Here is a 20,825-nt window from a genome sequence, read left to right on the forward strand (position 1 = left end):
ACGAGGAAATGAAAATTGAGTGTCTGCTGACTACAAAGCATTAAACTGGATTCTTTGGGGTTCCTGACTTTACCGTGTGTCAGCTATTAGATCTACCCAAATAATTAATTATAAGTAAAACAATATGGACATTGCTCCTTTCAAAATTCATCATACCCAAGTATTAAATATATAATTTCTTTAACTTCTATTTGGCTTCTTTTTCCATAAATTCAGAGCCTGTGTTATGCATCCTTTCCTATATTTCTCAGCTAGAGGGGAAGAGGTGGATCCTCTGATGCACAGCTCTAGCAGCCAAAGAAAGCTCCCTGGCTCCTCACCTGGTGGTCTTTACCTAAACCCACCTGCCCACCATGTGCTGATATTTGGAAGTGGACTGCATCACATTTCACTTTTAATATTCATTAAAATGCTTGCTATGCACCAGGCACTATTCCAAGAGTTTTATGGAACTCTTAACTCTTTTATGGATGTTAGCTCATTTAATCTGCAAATGATCCGATGAAATAAACACTATTACTTTCACCATATCACAGGTGAAGAAAGTGAGACAGAGAGCTAGTGTCACCTGTCCATGGTCACACAGCTGGTAAGTGGGGATCTGAGATCCAAACCACGACTGGTTCTAGCACTCATGTTCTTGATCACTTATAAATGGGTTCAGTGCCTTCCATGAAATGTTGTATGGCTACCAAAAATAATGTTTACAAAGAATGAATAACAACATGGAAAATATTCATGTTAAAATCTTAAGTGAAAAATTTGTAAGATAAACTCTTACAGACAGCATGATGATAAAGACTGTAAAGTCCAAACAAAGCACAAATCGGGTGCCTGGACGGCTCAGTCTAAGCATCTGACTCTTGATTTTGGCTCAGGGCATGATCTCACAGTTTGTGAGTTCAAGCCCCACATCAGGCTGCACAGAACCTTCTTGGGATTCTCTCTTCCCCGCCCTACACTTCCCTGCTTGCACATGTACTCTCTCTTTGCCTCTCTCTCTCAAAGTAAAAAAAAATAAACTTAAAAACAGAACAAAACACAAATCACTAAAAAGACATATACAGTAAAGAAGACTGGAAAAAATGAAACAGAGACTTTAAGGAAAATTGTAAAATATTAAAAATGCTTGGAAGATAGGATTATAAATTAATTCTAAATTCTTCTAATTGTATTTTTTTCATAATGATTAGGCTGGTTTATAATCTCATCCCACATGGCAAGTAGGTACCATGATTTTTTTTGTAAGAAAACATTAAGACTCAGCTCTGATATTGCAAAAAGTAATTTTAGGGTTAAAAAGTGGTAGATCAGTCATTTGAAATTGAAAAGATATTTCCTCATGGATATAAAAGTACCCATAATGATTAGATTGTTTTCAAAGTAGCATTTTGAACTAGTCCAAGGCACAGTTTTAAGAACTTTATCTATATTTCCTTATTTAGTGGGCTAGGATTTGTTTCAGCCCCTTTTTATAGTGATAATTAAGTAACTTGCCTGAGTTTGCAAAGGTGGGAACAAATGCTAGACTGTGTCTCTCCTGAACCTGTGTTATAATTTAGCCACATGCTTCTCACTGCAGCACATGAGCCCAGGATAGAAACTGAAGATTGTACATTTCCCCTGTCTTATTTCCTCCTTCTTTTTTTAAAAAAAATTTTAATGTTCATTTATTTTTGAGAGAGAGAGAAAGACAGAGCGAGCAGGGGAGGAGCAGAGAGAGAGGGAGACACAGAATCCAAAGCAGGCTCCAGGCTCTGAGCTGTCAGCACAGACCCTGATGCAGGGCTCAAACTCCCAAGGTGTGAGATCATGACCTGAGCCTAAATTGGACGCTTAACCGACTGAGCCACCCAGAAGCACCCCCCACCCCATTCCTAGACTTCTACCCTTTCAAAGGGATTGTTAGTGCTGAACCAGTGCTATTTGAGAGTTCTCTTGGTGTGCCAAGTTCAGGTAAGGAGAGAAGTCCAACCACCCACACCATCTGCGTTAGATCTGGCTAAAACGACATCACTGAGATATCAAGCATTCTTAGTCTGGGTTATGGCATCATCTAAGAATGAAAAAGCCACATTAGATCATTGGCTTGGACCTGGCATTTTATTCTGGATCTCTAAATCTTCTTCTAAAAAGAGCTATTTGATTTCCATCTTGGGAATTTTTCCTTCCATTCTCAAACCAAAGAGAAGAGAGACCTTCTCTTCATCCCTGAGGTCTAGAAGTCCACTGACCCAGCTCAGGAAACAGGGAGCATAGCAGAGCTGCCTGTGAGGCTAACACGTGGTGTGCAATCCACAAAGCACCATCACTATCCTAGTGGCCTGCAATTCTCAGGGGAGCTTCCCGACAAGGTAATAGTTGACATGCTTACGGAGGGAGGACTTGGGTCCCTGGGATGTGAAGGGAGGGTAGTCACACGTGCCCCTTGTGAAAGATGCTATTAGCATCCCGCACTTGGTCCACACCTCCTGATACCAGGTCAGAGCTGAACCTATATAAAAGGTGGAAGCTTCTAACAGCACCTCAGTCCACCTGAATCCTGGGTGATCTCCAGTGCTTGAGCCAGGTAAAGTGCATCTTGAGGACCAGGAGGGACTCTTGGTGCTGGTGTTTCAGGCAGAGTGTAGCCCTTGGTGGAGGCTGAGGACAGTCTTCAGAAAGACAAGGAGAAAAGAGGATTTGGATGGGAGGATTCTGTTGGAGAGGGAGGGCGGAAGGTAGGGGAAGGGAAAGAAAGTTTGGTGTCTTTTTGAAACTATAAGGAATTCATTTTGAAATTATGGAGTTCTCAGGTTGAAACCTTTTTGCATATTTCTTATAATTGATTTTGGGAGGTTGGGTTTAAAAATGTGATCATCATAAAGATGGAATTTCCTGAATTCATAGTTCAGTTTTAAATGTGGGGAAGTTACCTTGGGCTGGTTGAACTTGAAATGCCATATTGTTTTTCAGCCTCATTCAGTTCCTGCCAAGATGTCCTGCCAGCAGAACCAGCAGCAGTGCCAGCCCCCTCCCAAGTGCCCCCCCAAATGCCCCCCCAAGTGCCCTCCCAAGTGCCCCCCCAAATGCCCCCCTAAGTGTCCAGCCCCTTGCCTACCTCCAGTTTCCTGCTGTGGCTCCAGCTCCGGGGGTGGGGGCTGCTGCCTGAGCCACCACAGGCCCCGCCGATCTCTTCGACACCGACACCAGAGCTCTGACTGCTGTGGTGGTGGTGGTGGTGGCCATTCTGGAGGCTCCAGCTGCTGCCACAGCTCTGGGGGCTCCAGCTGCTGCTCTGGGGGCTGCTGCTGACCCCGGGCCCCAAGGATCACTGAAGAACAGCACTGGAGGAGCCAAAGTGCCGAAGACCCACCCAGCCTGAGACTTCTCTTCCTCCATTTGGAAGAACAGAAGGCAAGGATGGAAGGGCTTCTGAAATGTTCTGGGTTTCCCTCTTCGTCCCACACATGTCCAGTCCACGGCTGTGAGGTCTTGAGGTTTAACCTCTAACGTTCACTAGCCTGATTCCCTCTCGGACACAGATCTTTGGGGGACTTGGTGTTGGAGTCCAGTTATGAAGCTGCTTCCTCTGTAACAATAAAGCTTTTTATTCCTGATGTCACGGCCTCCTGATCATGTCTTGTTCACCTCTCCCACTTACCTCCTCCATCAAGCCCTCTCCTCTGCTGTTCTCTTAAGTGCAAGTGAATACTTTACAATTCAGTTTGGGAAGAAGATTTTGGCCCTGAAGCTTCTGAGACCTCTGGGAAACAATATCACCTTTCATGCTGTGAATTAGGAAACTTTAAGCTTGTAGGAAAGAATCATGTCTGAGACAGTCACCCTGACACAAGCTTTGCATGAGGGGAATCAGAAATGGGCTTTCACAGTGAAGGATGGTGGTACCCAGAAAGGTCACAGTGAGATGACCTACTCTGGGTGGGTTTCCTTCAAGCGTGGGTGATAGTTTAAAGAAGACTTTATCTCCTAGGTGTGGGGGTAAGTTTGCCTAATGTGCTCATTCTGGGCTCCATTAAATAAACACCCTTTACTTTTCTGGTGATTATAAGCCCAAGTGCTCCCATCAGTTACCAGAAAGAAGAGCTTGCGGGGTGAGTTAGTTTTGGGGAGGTGAGTTTAGGAGGCAGGTATGAAAGGTCTGAGCCCATTTTCCCTGGATCCAGAAAGCCTGAGTATGGGTCTGAGCAGAGAAGCAAGAAGGATGTCCTTGTCTGCCGAAAACTGTCTCCATGTGGTCAGTGTGTGTGGGGAGAGGGGGAACAGGGGGGCTTTATAGCCACTGTGGTGAGTTTTCCATTTTCTTCAGAAATAGGCTGATTCCTTTGGGAGATACTCAGAAAGTTTACAATAGGAATGACAATCCCAAATCAGCCTTTTATAGACCAGAAAAATTACTTTTCCTCTGATAGGAGTTAACGGTGATGGGGGAAGTAAGTTAGCACATGATGGTACAGCAAATCCATATAGCAACTGTACACTTACCCACATCACCTCCAGAAGAGATCCTGTCTCCAGAGGCCTTGTTACTTCATTACTTCCTTCTCTAGTCTAATGCGACCTCACCTTTTGGGATGTCTCACCTGTACTCATCAACAGGTACCCCTGAGTACATGCAACCTGTTAATCAGGCTCTAAAGGCATGTTAAATGAAATGATATCTTTCATGACTTACCTTTTCTTGTCTGTTCCACCATGCCACACCCAGCTCACTCACCTCCAACCTATCTCTCACCACCAACTCTTGAATTCTTAGTCTTTGGTTTCCCTTTTATCTCATTTTTATGGTTGTGGATGCTTGCATTGATTAAGAAGTTCTGAAGCCAGTTGACCTCCAAATTGTCCCTGTTCTTAAAACTTAGTTATTCTAAGAGCATCATTTTTCATGGACACTTTGGACCTTGGGAAAGGACTGGCCTGTCTTCCCTCCCTCTCTCCCTTCTTCCCTTCCTTCTTTCCTTCCTTCCTTCCTTCCTCCCTCCCTCCTTCCCTTCCTTCCTTCTTTCCTTCCTTCCTTCCTCACTCCTTCCCTTCCTTCTTTCCTTCCTCCTTTCCTCCCTCCCTCCCTCCCTTCCTTCCTCCTTCCCTCTCTCCCTCCTTCTTTTCCTTCCTTCCTCCCTCCCTCCCTCCCTCCTTCCCTCCCTTCCTCCCTTCTTTCCTTCCTTCTTTCCTCCCTCTCTCCCTCCCTTCCTCCCTCCCTTCCTTCCTTCCTTTTTCCATTGGCTAGTGCCCCAAGGAGAACCTACTTTCAGAAGGATTTTGGTAGGGTTAGGGAGTAAGAGGCAATGAGTCCCACAGGTTGGCTTAGCATTTTGCAATTGGGCCAGAGTTCTGCACACATTTTTCTCTTAGGCCTCCAGGGCTGTATGGGGATATGACAACCTGACTACAATCACAGCTTGTCTGGTCTTAATGGTTCCATAGCTTGGCCTGGGTTTTTCATCCTGTTTCCAGTGACAGAGTGAAATTGCCACTGGGATTCTCATAGGCATATCCCCACCATCATCTTCACTTAGTGTGCTCTGGAAGCTTCTACGTGAAGCTCAGTAGGCTTTTCACATAGCCTGTGGCCTGACTTAAGGAGCAAAGACCTTTGCAAAGCAAGATAATAAAGTAAGTAAACTACCAAAACCAAGTAAATGACTACACAGAGATGGGTGTGAGAACAGGGGACTGTGTATGTGTGTGTGTGTGTGTGTGTGTGTGTGTGTGTGTATGTGTGTGTGCATGTACTTTGCAGAAGAGGGCAAAGAGAACAGGTCCCAAAGAGAGGCCCCAGACCCCGCCTCACTTGAGCCCCTATGCCTTCCCTTAGCACACACAGCCCTCCCAGCCATGGACAGTCTCTTGTTTGGAAAGTAAACACACCACAGCAATCCTGGCACCTCTGTGAAGTGACTTGAATGCCCACGTGCACCACCTACGGTGCTACCTGAGTGATGAATGTCTCCGGGATGTGAGCATCAGCTGACCATGTCTATTGGGAAATGGGCCCCTCCCAAGAGGCAGTGCCTGACTGCAATCTTATAAAAGGTTCTCTGGCTGGACACTGCTCAGTCCACTGCCTAGCAGGTGCCCCATTCCAGGTGGAGAACTGAGAGAGTCTTCCTGTGGAGCTAGGGTCTGGTAAGTCTCCAAGGGGGACTTGGGGGAGGAGCTCTGGAAGAGTTGAAGGCAGAGGGCAGGAGAAGACAGAGCACAGCCAGCAGGTAGATGTGGAAAGAGAGCCCTGGAAAGTGCCTTAGGCTTCAACTGAGACACCCTCTCATGGTACCAGTGAGGTCATGGAGGCCCGATGGGATGGTGACTTCTGCAAGGTTACTTAGCACGTCTGTAGCAGAATGTGGCTAGAATCCAGGTCTTTGGCTCCCTGGAGTGGGATATATTTCCATCCTCTACACCATGATGCCGGGCACACTCTTGTTCCTGTGCTTGTGGAGAATGAGAGGCATAGGCAGGGATGATGACCAGGACATGCTTCTGGTATTTGCTGATTCTTTAGACCCAGGTAGCAGGTCCTCACGTGTGATTTAGGCATTTTCTAACTGATGGAGTGTTTACACGATGCTGATAACTGTGGGAACAGCACTTGGAGGTCTGTGGCCACAGAGAAGTGGGGGTTGGGAAGTGAAAAGAGCCAAAGGAAGAGTTTGGACTGGGTCATGCAGATAAGTTGCCACCACATCCTCTTTAGTTTCCACTGTGGAGAACTTGGGTGGTCTTCATTTTAGTCGGAGACAATGGAAGCCCACTGACTCCACAGACTGTTTCTCTGCCCTATGCCCATTTAACTCACTGGAAACACCTGGCTGGGTTGTGTTTGTTCCACTCTTTTCTCCCCTGCACCGGGCCAGGCTTGCTCGCTCACAGAGCCAGAGCGCTAAAGCCCTGAGTTCAGTAGTTGGGAGGAAAAGGCCTGCTTACCTGTAAAAGCCTTCTTCTCGTCTTTCAGGTTCACCGTGACGAGCTGAGCCTCACCATGTCCTCCCAGCAGAGCACGGCTTCCGCCAAAGGCTTTTCCAAGGGGTCTGCCCAGGGTCCCTCTCCGTGTCCGGCTCCGGTCCCCGGCCCTGTGCCCGCAGCCTCATCCTCCTGCTGCGACTGCGGGGAGGGCTGCTGCGGCTCCGGCGGCTGCTGCGGCTCCGGGGGCTGCTGCGGCTCCGGCGGTTGCGGCTGCTTCCCCAGGAGGCGCCGCCGACAGCGCCGGAGCGGGTGCTGCGGCTGCTGCGGGGGTGGCAGCCAGAGGTCACAGAGCTCCAGCAATGCCCAGCGTCAAGGCTGCTGCGGCGGCTGCTGAGGCCCCCGCTGAACCCTGCGGTTCCCCGCCCCCCGTGGAGTCCGGCCGCCTGTCACTTCGCTGTGCTCTCCCGCGGGGCTGGGTCGGAGTGTTCCGCTTGTCAACCTACCTGCACCGGATATTCCGAGAGCTACCCTGTTCGCAGCCCCACCGAACACTCTGACCCCCGTGTGATTATCCTCCCCGGGAACCTAAATGCCATGGGTGGGATAATGGAGCCTACTGTCGGCAGGGGCTTGCACACAGTAGGTGCTTAATAAATATCCATGTCGTAATAAAGCTGCTACCTCCTGAGAAGACTTTATTTCCTATTCTTTCTTTTGTGTGTTTATTATCATGTTCTGTTACCCCAACCACTACCTTTCCCTTAGCCCTGGGCTTGGCATGCGTGAAAGGGAGAAAAGTCAAATTCATGCCTGAACAAGAGTGGCTTTCTGGTACTTAATTATGATAGCAGAAATCACGGTGGAGCCAGGCAGTGTTCTAAGGACTTGACGTGACATGCATGACCTCATGGCATTCTCACAATGACTCAATGAGGTAGGTGCTGCTACCCCATTTTACAGAAGAGAAACTGAAGATAAGTAACTTGCTCAGAATCTTTCAGCCAGTGCATGATGAAGACTGGGTGCCCCATTCCAGGGCTTATGCTCCTAACTGCTCTGCCTGGTTCCTGAAACCTTCCAGAGCCTTGGTTTGGGTCTGCAATTCTCTGAGGCTTTGGAATCAGGCAAGCCACACAGGATCATAGACCCACTACTTTCCTTGCTGGATGGGGAAACTTTTTCAAGTGGAAACTTCCAGGGGCCTGGGAAGCTCTCTCTCCAGGCCTCATCCATGCAGCTGAGGCCCCACCAGGAGCCATGGACATTTGGGACTCTGTGGGGTGGGGGATGGGCATGCTCAGAAACATGGGGTTGTCATTCTCTAGAGGTGGTTGTGATGGTGGTGGTGGGGTCATCCTGAGGTCTGAAACCCACACCTGTGGGCATTGATTTTACCCACTCATTTCAGGAAAGAGGAAACAAGAAGAAAGACATCCTCTGCAGGTGTTGACTGGTTCGAAATGGAGAAGGTGATAATGGTCGTAATGATAGGAACAATAGCTACCACTTATTGGGCACTTCCTTTGTTTTAGGCACAGGGCTAGGCACTTTCCATATATTGTCTCATCTAATCCCTGTGATAATCTCAAAATGTAGACTTCATTTCCTCCATTTTTTAAATCTGAGAAAATGGGTTCAGAGAGTTTCAGTGACTTGGCCAAAGTCACAGAGCTAGTGAATGTCCAAGGCCCCTTGAAGGTGAGTGAGGGAGATGAGATTTGAACCAGTACCTGTCTGATTTCGAAGTCTGTGTTTTCAGATGCAGCATCATAATCTACTGCCTTTGAAGTCACTGTCATCCAGGGGAAGGCACACTCAGGCCTCTGTGGACACACCTGCACTGCACTCATGGAAAATTGAAGCTTGGCTTCTTGGTGCCGCTCCATCGGTAGCCCCATGACTAGCACGCTCTGTCATGGCATCCACCCAGCAAAAGTATTTGCTCAGAGGTGAGGTCAGAGATGGTTCATTGATTCATCCAGGATATTTAGAGTGGAGCCAATGATCCCCATTGGGAAGCCTCTGAAGGACAGCCCTGCTCTGGGTGGGAGGGGCTCCTGCTTCCACCTCTGAGATTCTGTGATTCTCAGTGGAAGGTGACTTGTGGAAACTGTTTACAGATGGTATCACTTGTGGACCTGCCCTTCCCATATCCTTGATATGTGTTGTAGCAACAAACCCCAGGCCTCGGTGGATGGGTGAGGTGGGAAGGGAACACTCAGAATAGACAGAGTGCAGCCAGACTGAAGGTGGGAGCTGATCCTTGCACAGGAAGGTGAGGCCCGAGTTTGAGGGAAGAAAGGCAGGGACTTACTGAGAGACATGTGCATCTGAATGGGAGTACACAGCTTTGTACCTGAGGCATATTTGTAAGGATCAAATGTCTGGCTGTGGGTGATAGTACCGCCAAGCTCACGTATTCCTGGTCCCAGCAGGCTACATCAAGGGGGTTTGATGACAGAGATTTGGACATTTGAATAATAGTTTTATTATAGAAACATGGGGAGCTGCTCTGGATGGTCTGGAGCCCTGTACTCACAGCCCCCAGCCCTTTCTAACTTCTGGCAGCAGGGAAAGCCATAGTGCCCGGCAGGTGCTCCCTGTGAGGTGGCAGCAGCCCCCCTGGAAACGCAGGCTGGGATGCTGGCCTTCGGCATTGTGAGGTCCTACCCAAAGTTATCACTCAGTACACGGTGACAGCCAGAGTCAGATGTCTTATTATCTGTGGATAAGACAGTAACAAGGGCTTCAGTTTCAGCCAAAATTGTGTTATTATAATGGTAATGGTAACGACAGCTGTTTACATAGAAATTAGCAGCTTATAAGGTGTTATTACTTATCTCTTTTATGATTCTGTAAGATACATCTCTGTTTAACAGGCCCGTCTCCAAGAGTTCATGACCCATCTGAGGTTATTCATCCAACAAGTGACAGTCTCTGGACAGGCCTTCTAATGCCTTCCAAGAGAGCCAAGAGCCACTTCTTTTTAACCTACACATTGAGATAATTGAATAACGTCCCCCAATTAATTATTTAGGGACAGTGCATCCTTAGCATCCCAAACTATGCCAGATACCTATTAGAGGTCAATAAATAAATGAATGCTTGTTAGTGCATCACATGTAAAGTGTTGTGCCAGACTAGTCTAGGAGATATGCAAGAGTATGTCTTGGCCTCAAGGAATTTGTAGTCTGATTCAGGAAATATGCTAAATAATCATATAAGGTATGAATGATAGCATCATGTACAAGAAATGACTTCATATTCGAATGCTGACTATACTTAGTAACACAAGAAGCATTGCAAGCTGAACATGGCATAGACAATGGCTATAGGGATTCAACTGAATTTAGACAAGGATTTGTCACAGAGCTTCACATGAGGCAAATTACTGTAGACTGGGTTATTCACGAGAACTTGTGGGAGGAGGGATCTGAGCTGGGTCTGAGGATGGGGGGGCACTTCAGAGAGGCTGGGATTCTTTGGTTCATTTACTCAAATGTGTCAGATGCTGTTCATGTGCTGGGGGCAGACAAACAATGAAACCATGTGGACCTGTGTGGACCCTGCCATGTGAATCTGTCCATGTGGACCTGCCATGAGGACTCACCTGTGTGGACCCTGCCTATGTGGACTCACTCCTGTGGGCCTGCCCATGTGGGCCTTCGGTGGGGACCCTATCCATGTAGATCCACCTATGAACCTGCCTGTGTGGACGTGCCATGGGGACTCACCTTCTAGGGTAAAGACAGACAAGAAAGTGAGAAGGAAAGATTATTTCACATGGTGAAAGTGCTATGATGAAAATAAAGAAGATGGAGTATAGACATTAAGTGGAGGTGCATGGGGATTTTAGGTAAAGACCAGAGAAGGCCTTTCTGAGGAAGTACTATATGAGCAGAAAATGTGGGAGCCATTGCACAGAGCAGGAAAGCCTGAGGCTACAGTGTTTGAGGGGTGCTCAGTTACATGGGTCCATTAAAGATTTTCACTACTAGGGAAGTCACTCAGAATTCCAGCTGGTGGGCACACAGATTTGATACAGAGATGGATCATATGTTGTGAGCTGGGCATTATTTCACTTAATCCTCACAATTATTCCACAGCTAAGTTTCCCCCTACATTTTGTTGATAAGAAAGTTGAGACACACAGCTGTTAGGTAACCATTCTAAGGTTGTTGCACAGCTTATAACTGGCAGAACAGTGCTTATACTGGATATGTCCGTCTGTAAGCCAATATTCTGAACACTGAACTATGGTATGAATTTCTGGGAAGCAGGGGAATAATTTCAAGCTTGAACAGAAGGAGAAGAAAGGAGATCCAAGGGGGAGGTGGTGGTGTAGAAAGACTTCCAGGACACATTCTCAGAGAAGGAGGGATGAAGCCAGCTCATAGAAGGTTTTGAGCGACAAAGGAGTTGAGACTGCACATATTTATAGTGTGATGGTAGTAAAATGGCTTTGAAAGAAGTACTTTAGAAAGATAGCAGCTGGTCTACATAACCCTTACAGTATTCTCTGACATGACCCTAAAATTAATTAGGCAGCACTGACTAGGATGCTCTAGAGGGAGAAGTGAATAGAGAGAATATAGAATATTGTATCTGTGGGAACGTGCAATAGGTCTGGCTTGAAATGAGGACACAAACTCAGTACATGGCAGTGTGTAAGAAAAGGATATGACAGATGTGGAAAGCATTTGTCTGGAAGGAAGAAAAAGAGACAGAATTGGGTGATGTATTGGGACCAGAGTAAGTGGTTAGGGTGTCTCTGGGGTCTTGTGCCTAGTGACAGGGAAATGATGGTATCATTGACAAAGCAGAAAGTCAGGAGTGGTATGGGAGGAAGAGGGTAAGTTTGGTCCAGGACATGTTGAGTTTGAGATGCTGACAAGACACAGGATGTGAAGCTGGAGCTGTAAGCATAGAATCCTTGAAAACTGAGGTAAACATATAGTAATAAGCAAACAGAGGTGAACAAAATCCTTGGGAATAGATTTGGTCCCACCTAAACAGTGAAAATTATTGAGAGAACACAGACCTAGTCTGTCATGTTCATTGGAGCAAACTCAGCATGAAAAACAGGGACTGGGACATTGAAAACACTCAATAAATATGTGCTAAGTGAGTGAGTGAGTGAGTGAATGAATGGGCAACACTGAAAGTCAAGAGTTGAGTTGAGGGAGAAATTGAGCAGTTCAGAAGAGGTTGAGTTCCAAATGAAGAGGGCAAAAGTGATGAAGTCAGAGAAATTAGTCAAGATTTGGACTAGACAGTCTTTAAGTCTATTTTAAGGTATCAAGTTCTAGAAATCCAGGTGGAGGGGAGCCACAACAGGGCAGAGTTTCAGAAGCCAAAGGATGTCATCTAGATCAGGTTAGTCACACGGGACTTCCCTCCCATTGCAAGATCCATCTTGGCATCTTTAAAGGATTGAACAGTTATGGTAAGATTCCATCTGGCGGGATAGCAGTTTCATCTGGACCAGGTGGAACAGGTTGAACAGGAAAACTGGCATTCATAGTGACTAAGGACAACATCCTCTCTTCTGTGAATGACATTGTAGCAGATCACAATGATTTGGCTCTGATAAATCCCAAGTATGTCAACTTGCCTCAGAATGTGTCCATCCCGGAAAAGCAAGTATCTCCTCTTCTCTTACAGACACTGGATCAGGGCAAGAGCTATGGCTTCTAACGTATCTCACTTAATGGTATATATCATTCCTAAGAATATACTAGGGGCATCTGGGTGGCTCAGTGGGTTGAGCGTCCCACTTCGGCTTAGGTCATGATCTTGTGGTTCCTGAGTTCAAGCCCCACAACGGGCTTGCTGCTGTTAGCCTGTCTGTGCAGAGCCCATTTTGGATCCTCTGTACCCCTCTCTCTGCCCCTTCCCCACTTGCACTCTCCCCAAAATAAATATTTAAAAAAAGAATATATCTTTGCCAGTAATGTAGTTATCTCAACTCTGCATGTTTAGAAACTTAATTTTCAGTCTTCAAAGGCTATTTTTAATGTGTATTAAATGTGATTATGTGCACCCAAAAGTTAGACATTAACTCCTTCCTCTATCCCCCTCCTCTCAGTGATTTTGTTCACTAATAACTGCAGTCTTTCATTAATTAAAAATTTATTGGCCACTTACAATATGCTAGGTACTGTATAATATAAGCAAGTAACTCAATTTCCAGTAGTGGGAGAGGGAGTCAAATATCACATTACAGCGTAATGTGATAAGTGCTTGATGTCAGCACATGAAATTTGCACCACAGAGCAGGAAATGCTCATTCTGCTGAGGGATTGGCAAAAGGTACTGCTTCAGTTTGGACCTGAAGAATGTGTAGGAGTTTTCCAGGCTGAGAGGATGGGAAAAAATGTTTAAGTTAAAGTAAACAACTTTAAGTGCAAGGGCCGGAGAGGTGAGCATGTGTTTTGTAGCAAAGAGTTTGGCATGGCTGGAGCTCAAGGAAGTCTGGGCAGGTGAGATTATACAGCTGGTCAGGGAATAGATAAGGCAGGGCCTTGTACAACTACCCATGGCTGCTGGAACTTTATCCTGAAGTCATGATGAACCTTGACATTTGGGGGCTTATTAGTTCTCTCCCCTGTTTGCAAACATACTAAAGTTATCTTGGCTTAAAAATGGGGCATTAACTTCACCTCTAGCTATCACGCTCAACTATTTTCTACTGTCTTCCCCAAATTTCAAAGAGTGCCATTCATTGTTCTATCTTGTGTTTATATATCTTTTTTAATCTCACTGACTAATGCTGTCCCATCATCCATTATGCTAGATGGCTTCACTCCAGGGTCACCAGGTGGTTTTTCCCCAGGGCCCAGGACACTAACCCTCATGCAGCATTCCCACTGTTGATCAGCTTCTGTCCCTCCCTTCATGACACTGCCCTTCCCTCAGGGCTTTCTGATCCTTTGGACTTTTTCTTTACAGTTTCTTCTCTCTTCTTCTCTCTCCTAGCTCCACTCTACATTTGCACCTGATAACTTCAGTTCAACCTACAGCCATCTGACTTTCTCTTTCTATAGAGAAATCTTATTAATTCACTAGTTCCTCACACTTCTATCGAGGCCCTAATATGTGTGGGGCTCTTGGTCAGGATTTCAGACAGAAAGATGGAGTCTGGATGATTCCTTTACTTGGATGTCTCCAAAATCTTTATCTCCAGCCATGACATGTCCTGCAAATTACAGATAAAAAAGTCTCCAATTCTCATAGAAAGGTCTCATTTTGGATATCTCAGACACACCTCATATTAAACACAACTACTTGGCAAACTATTTTTTTCCCTTCACATTTCTTTACTTCAGATGGTGGGGCCACTGTCACCATCTACATTCAAAACTGCAGTGAAATATTTGATTTCTTCCTTTCCCTTGATTTTGTATCTAACCAGTCACCAAGCTATGTTGCTTTTTCCTTGCCAGTGGCTTTCCTTTCTGCTCTTTTCTTTTTATCTAGGCCACCATTATCTTTAATCCTCAACAGAAAATGGGCAGGAAGTTTGGAAGTAAGGGATCTATTAAGAAATCTATCCTGTGGTGCCAGAGGGCACTGCAGTTGAAAATCTTAATCCACACCTACCTATGGTGGGAATAAGCCACCTATTGTGGGATCAGGACTCAGTTCCACATCTGCTAGACAGTTCTTTACACTTACACACTCTGGAACAGTTAAATACCTAATTGTCCTCTAATTGCACTCTAATTGTCCTCATTTTGCATTACATTCATTGCCATCATTACTTCTATTTTATACTGTCAATGCTTCTTTGTTTCTATCCACATTTCACCTCCCTGCCTCCCTCCTCACCATTGCCTGCCTCAGGTCATTCTTTCTGGATTCAATTTCTTTCTTCCTGAAGTAAATACTTTGGTATTTCTTTTAGCTACTATATTAGTAGTAAAACCAATCTTCATCTGAAAATATCTTAATTTGGTCCTCACCCAGTGATAGTTTAGCTAGATATAGAATTCCAGGTTGACATATGTTGTCTTGGATTACTTTGAAGATCTTGTTTTTACTATTTGCTGACGCTAATGGTTGAGAAGGATTCTGTTGGCCTAATTGTCATTTCTGAGGTAATTGGTTTCATATTTTTGGTGTTTTTTACAATTTTCCCTTGAGATTTGTTTCTGAGGATTCATGACTTTCATTAATTCTTGAAAATTTATTTATTTTATTTTTTATTTTTTTAATGTTTATTTATTTCTGAGACAGAGAGAGAGCATGAGTGGGGGAGGGGCAGAGAGAGAGGGAGACACAGAATCTGAAGCAGGCTCCAGGCTCTGAGCTGTCAGCACAGAGTCCAATGCAGCGCTTGAACTCACAAACTGTGAGATCATGACCTGAGCTGAAGTCAGTCACTCAACTGACTGAGCCACCCCGGTGCCCCAATTCTTGAAAATTTAGAGCCAATATCTCTTCAAATATTTTTCTCACTCACTCATTCTTTTTTTTTCTTTTTTTGTCTCCTCTTTCAGGAACTCTTACTGGATGCATGTAGAAATTTTACATTTTATATTCCAGAAACCACTGCCTTCTAAATTATTTCAACGTATCTATCTTCCAGTTCATGATTTCTCTTTTTGGTTCTTTTAAAAATATATTTCGTGCCACCTGCTTATTCCACTAGCTATTCTTTCTTCTTTTTACACTAATAAAACTCATATTTTTCAGTTGGGGCCATAGGTGTCCAGAATAAATATTGCAGCCTCCTTTGCAGCTAAGTGTGACAATATGACACAATTCTGGACAATGTGATGCCAGTGGAAGTATTTTCGGGATTCTTTTTTAAAGGATAGACCCATAATCTTTCCCCTTTTTGTTCTTCATCCTTCCTTCTTCTCCCTGCTTTGACTGTATATTGATGGCTGGAACTGTGTATTGAACCAAAAGAGTAAGTGTCACCCCATAGGTGTTGCAAAGAAAGGTAGAAGACAAATCACTCTTAGACCACATGTATGGTATAGTTTAGATTAATGGAAAACTAATATGAAGCACATGCTCATGGCTATAAATTTTAAAGGTTTATTCTCTCCTTCTACTCCCACCCCTCCATTAGCCCAGAAGAAGGTAAGCAAGTTTCCTTGTGTCTTGTTTGCTTCCAACATTGTGTCTTTTTCTCTATGACCTTAGATTTCAAACCTCTGGAAAGTGAATCTCTTTGCTCTCAGGCAGTTGCCATATCCACTTATGGACTTCCTAATCTCGTTTTGGTTTTTAATTCTTCTTTAAATTATGTAACTTCAAAATTTTTTTTCTTTACTTTCTTGCAAGCATAGATATGCATCAAAAGGATATTCATTCTATTTTATCTAACACTTGAGGTGGTTATAGAGTAAATATTTTAAAGTTTTCTAATAAGAAATATTGCCAGAACTGGTAGCTGGTTCTTTGAAAGTTCTAGGTTGTCTTGTCTGTGTTATGAGAAATCAAGGGAAAGAACTTCTGCTTTGCTTAGAGTCAAGCATGCCCTGGGGAGGGATCAGTGGTTCTTGACTAAGGGAACCTTAAAGGGAAGCTAAAACCCAGTGACTGATTACTGATTTTAATTCCATTGCTACAGGAGGCTGATTTCTTATAATCTAAGACTTGGAGCTTCTTGGGTACAGTGGCTGTGTCCTATACATTTTCCCTGTCTACTCAGCACTTTGATTTTTATATAGAAGTTGCTCAAAAGCAACTGTTGATTGATTGTCCTGACAGCATAAACGCTATAATTTAATCCTTGCTTTGTACTTTGTACTCATCAGAAAATTACATCAAGGTGTGGTGCATTCTCAATACAAAGCAGCACATTAACCCTGCACTCCACCCAGTCCAGAAACACAGGGAAGATACCTGGGATCATTTTTGACATCATATCCATTCTGTAACTAATTCACTATCAATAATAAAGAAGAGATGATGGTTGTATTACCTATTTAGTTAAAAATATGCTTTAAAAAAACTTCTAGACATAGATAGTCTAAAATTCACAACATCTTTAGCACTTGGGATTATTAGAGATCACGTACCCAAGTTCTGTTGCCTGTCCCTTGAGAGGCCATTACTGAAGAGACTAGTTTTTTGTTTTTTGTTTTTTTTTAACTTTTTTATTTTTTATTTTTGGGGGAGAGAGAGACAGAGTGTGAGTAGGGGAGGGGCAGAAGAAGGGAAGACACAGAATCCAAAGCAGGTTCCAGGCTCTGAGCAGAGCCTGGCGTGGGGCTTGAACTCACAAGCCGTGAGATCATGACCTGAGCCGAAGTCAGAAGCTCAACTGACTGAGCCACCCAGGTGCCCTTGAAGAGACTAGTTTTGACTGAAAATGAATATGAACTTTACTCAGGAGGTTGGCCACCTGGGGAGAAAGGCAGACTCTTGTCCAAAGATCACCTCTGAGGTTTCAGCCTGGCTCAGGGGTTTGTTTTTTAAGGGGTTTAGAGAAGTTAATCAGCAAAGGGAGTGCAGTGGCCTGCAACATTTCTTGATTTCGTGGGACCTTGATGATACCAGCTACATCAAAGGTCTGGTTTCTGTTTTGTGATGTGCAGGAAGACTCTGTTCTTTCTGCAAAGGAGGGCAAGTTCTACAGATGCACAAAGGGAGGTCAGTGAGATCATTTATGTGACCTAAACAAAGAAAAACATTTTGCTAGAAAAATTGCTTGGTTAATCAGAAAGCTGAGGCAGCTTCAAACAGACTTGCTGGCCTCTGTGGCCTGGGAAGATTCTGGTTCTTCACTCTCCAAGGCCAGTGGTCTGCAAATCTCAAAGAAAATAAATTACTCTGTTACAAACCTAGGGTCTTAGGCTAGCAAGTAAGGAGTATGTTATCTGGGCGCAAGTTAACCCATAAGACCAGCTGGAATGCTGTTACAGTATGTCTCTCAAATTTCCTCTAAATCTGCAGATGTCCCCTCCTCTTTCACATCATTTATTCTTTTTTTAATGTTTATTTAGGTTTTTTTTGAGAGAATGAGAGAGAGAGAGAGAGACAGAGCATGAGCAGGGGAGGGGCAGAGAGAGGGAGACAGAATCCAAAGCAGGCTTCAGGCTCTGAGCTGTCAGCACAGAGCATGATGTGGGGCTTGAACTCATAGAGTGTGAGATCATGACCTGAGCCGAAGTCAGAAGCTCAACTGACTGAGCCACCCAGGCACGCCTCACATCATTTACTCTTTAGAGAAATAGATTATGCACCTTGAAGAATTTCTCAAATTTTGATTTCAGCTAATTGTGTCTCTCTGCTGCCATTTGACTCTCCTGTGACATTCTCATAGTCACTAGTATCTCTTGTGATTAGATCCAGAAGCTTAAATTCATGTTCTTTTTGTGTGTGTGGCAAACATTCTCAGGTGAGATGTTAGGTGCTTCTTCTTGCACCACACAAGAGGCACATGCCATCTGAACATTCTACTTTAGGGATGTTAAGATTGATCTGTGGGGTTGGGTGGTATTTGTACCACCCATCCATTTATTTTAAAATTCTCTATAACCCTTTCTCCTAATTCTATCAGTATATATTGGTGATTGTTGCTGGAACCATTCTTTTATTCTTTTTTTTTTTGAGTTAATAAAAACTCAATTTCTGATTTTTCTATCAGAAATTTTTCTACCAGTGATTTTTCTATCGTTCATTCTCCATTTATTAACTACTATTATTTTTATCAAAATCAACTTTCTTCATTAACCATGTGGTAACCTGAAATACAGTTTACATACAAAAGACAGAATAAATGCTAAATTCTTTCTCTTGCCAATTATCAGAATAATGAGTTGGTGGCCTGGCAATTTCCAAAGATAACTGTGTTTTTTTTAAGGAGTATTATTTTGGACATGTGGATTTCTATATTTTTGATGTGACTTGACCAATTGCAATTGATCACTTGCAAAAAAGAAAAATTTAATTTTCCAATTGTCCCATTTTTAAAACTTCCTGTGCTTTTTGACACTGCCCAGTAGCTTTCTTGCCTTCTGATGTAGTAAGATGTCCCGGGGTCATCGTATGTATCATCTCAGTGTAGCCTTGGAAACTTCTCCAAGAAGCCCACTTTCTTTTAGTAGAAATGGTATTTAGAGGCCTTAATATGGTCGCTATTGATGAAAATACTGCTAAGTTTTTATTGATGCTGGTCTTTTTCGTGGACAACACTAGGGAATACATTTTTTTTCAAAAACATGAATGAAAGATATTTCAATTCAAATTAACATTAACATATATGCCTGTTCATATTATTCTTGTATCTTTTTCTTCTTATGCTGAAAGTTTGGTTCTTTTTTGTTTTATCCTACAATATAGCTGTAATATTCTCCAAGCGATGATGCCAATATTAGTACTAGAGACAAGATAATTTAGTGCTCTGTGAGGTTTCTTTGAGCTTGGGATATAGATGTGTAGTCAAAATACTGTGTTTTAAAGTTAGTTGAAGTAATTCTTTTCTCAGTGTAGATATGTCACCAGCCTCATGGACATTTAGACACTGTAGGGGAAGGAGAATATTCCTCCTTTCCTCCCAGGGTTCTTTTTAAAAATTATCTCTTTTTTTTATTGAAGTATAATTAACATACACTGTTATATTAGTTTCAGGTACACAACATAGGGATTTAACAATTCCATACCACTACAGTCCTCCGCTCTACCAACTGAGCTATTGAAGTCTCCTCTAGGGATTTAACAATTCCCTGCATTATTCAGTGCTCATCATGATAGGAATAGTCTTAATCCTCCAAGGTCTCCTAGGTGGTTTAGAAAGAAAAAGTGATATGAGACAGACAAACAGGCGAAAAAACCTGAAAATTTTATTATATGCACATGGAGGCCCTATAATGCAACTGAGACCCAAAGAAATGACCAAAGTGGGCAGTTTTTAAACATTTTAGGCAAAGAGACAATAAATCTGTGAGGAATTAACAAGATCAATAAAGCAGATGTTTGGGGGCTTCAATTTGTAAAGAATTCTAAGTAGAATCCAGCCTGAGGTAGATTAGAAACAACAACAACAACAACAAGGTTTGTTTCTATGACTTTTCTCGGCCTTAAAGTCTTTATCTCTGGTGAGAAGCATGTGCTTTTACTTCTCAGCGCAGGGAGGGTACCTTTCATGTGGGAGATGTGTTTCCTGCTTTCAGGATGGGGTGGTGGGGGGTCAGAGGAGGGTCTGAGTGTCCCAGCACCAGCTGCCTCCCAAGTAGTTCCAGTTCAAAACCACCAGTATGCCTCCAGTGCATTTCGGGTGGCCTGCTCTTGACCCCACCACACATTTGTTGTAGTTTGTTTTCACTGTTGAGAGAGTTTTAAATTTAATACTTCTGTTTTTAATCATGTATTAAGTATTTGCATTATTCTGAAGTCAAAACTATAGAGCAAGTCACAGTTGGTGAGGTCAGGCTTCTTTCCTTGTCCCATTTCCCTATTCCACATGTAATATTTTTATTACTTTTAGGTTAACCCACAGTTTCTTTAACTCTTACTTCTAGTACTTTTATGTAGGCAAGAAAGTGATTATCACCATCATTGTTTCCCTTATGGAGGAAGCATTGCCCTTTAGACTAAGTACCTTGGGACTGAATTCTGAGCTTCTTCCCCAGCCACATACCCCCTCTGCAGGCTCCCCAAGTTTCATCAAAGAGACCCAGCCATCTGGTTACCCTTAGGGTAGCCATCCAAATTAAAACAGATTTCTTGCTTCAGTGATTACTCCTCCTACTCTAGAATTATGTAAAATAAGTATGCCAGCTATTTTTAGACTCCAGGTGGTGCTTGGTGTCTGGAGTTAGAAAAACACATGAGTAAATATGTGTGAATAAGCATCTGCATATTCGTGTGTGTGTGTGTGTGTGTGTGTGTGTGTGTTGTTAGGGAAACAAATTATCCCCCAAAGCTGTCATTTTCTGCTAATACCTACTATGGTAATGTGG

The 20,825-nt window shown here is 43.8% G+C and overlaps 2 protein-coding genes across 2 annotated transcripts; both read left to right on the forward strand.

Annotated features, from left to right (window-relative positions):
• The first annotated feature begins 566 nt into the window (after positions 1-566).
• On the forward strand, positions 567-3,561 carry LCE5A (late cornified envelope 5A). Its single transcript, XM_042997372.1, has 2 exons — positions 567-589; positions 2,956-3,561. The coding sequence occupies exons 1-2, from the start codon at positions 575-577 to the stop codon at positions 3,292-3,294; spliced, it is 354 nt and encodes a 117-aa protein (XP_042853306.1). The 5' UTR covers positions 567-574; the 3' UTR covers positions 3,295-3,561.
• Positions 3,562-6,979: 3,418 nt separating this feature from the next.
• On the forward strand, positions 6,980-7,297 carry CRCT1 (cysteine rich C-terminal 1). Its single transcript, XM_042995732.1, has one exon. It carries the CDS (start codon positions 6,980-6,982, stop codon positions 7,295-7,297), a length of 318 nt encoding a protein of 105 aa, XP_042851666.1.
• Positions 7,298-20,825: the final 13,528 nt, after the last annotated feature.

This window comes from Panthera tigris, chromosome C1, assembly GCF_018350195.1.
Source record: "Panthera tigris isolate Pti1 chromosome C1, P.tigris_Pti1_mat1.1, whole genome shotgun sequence".
NCBI classification, from domain to species: domain Eukaryota; kingdom Metazoa; phylum Chordata; class Mammalia; order Carnivora; family Felidae; genus Panthera; species Panthera tigris.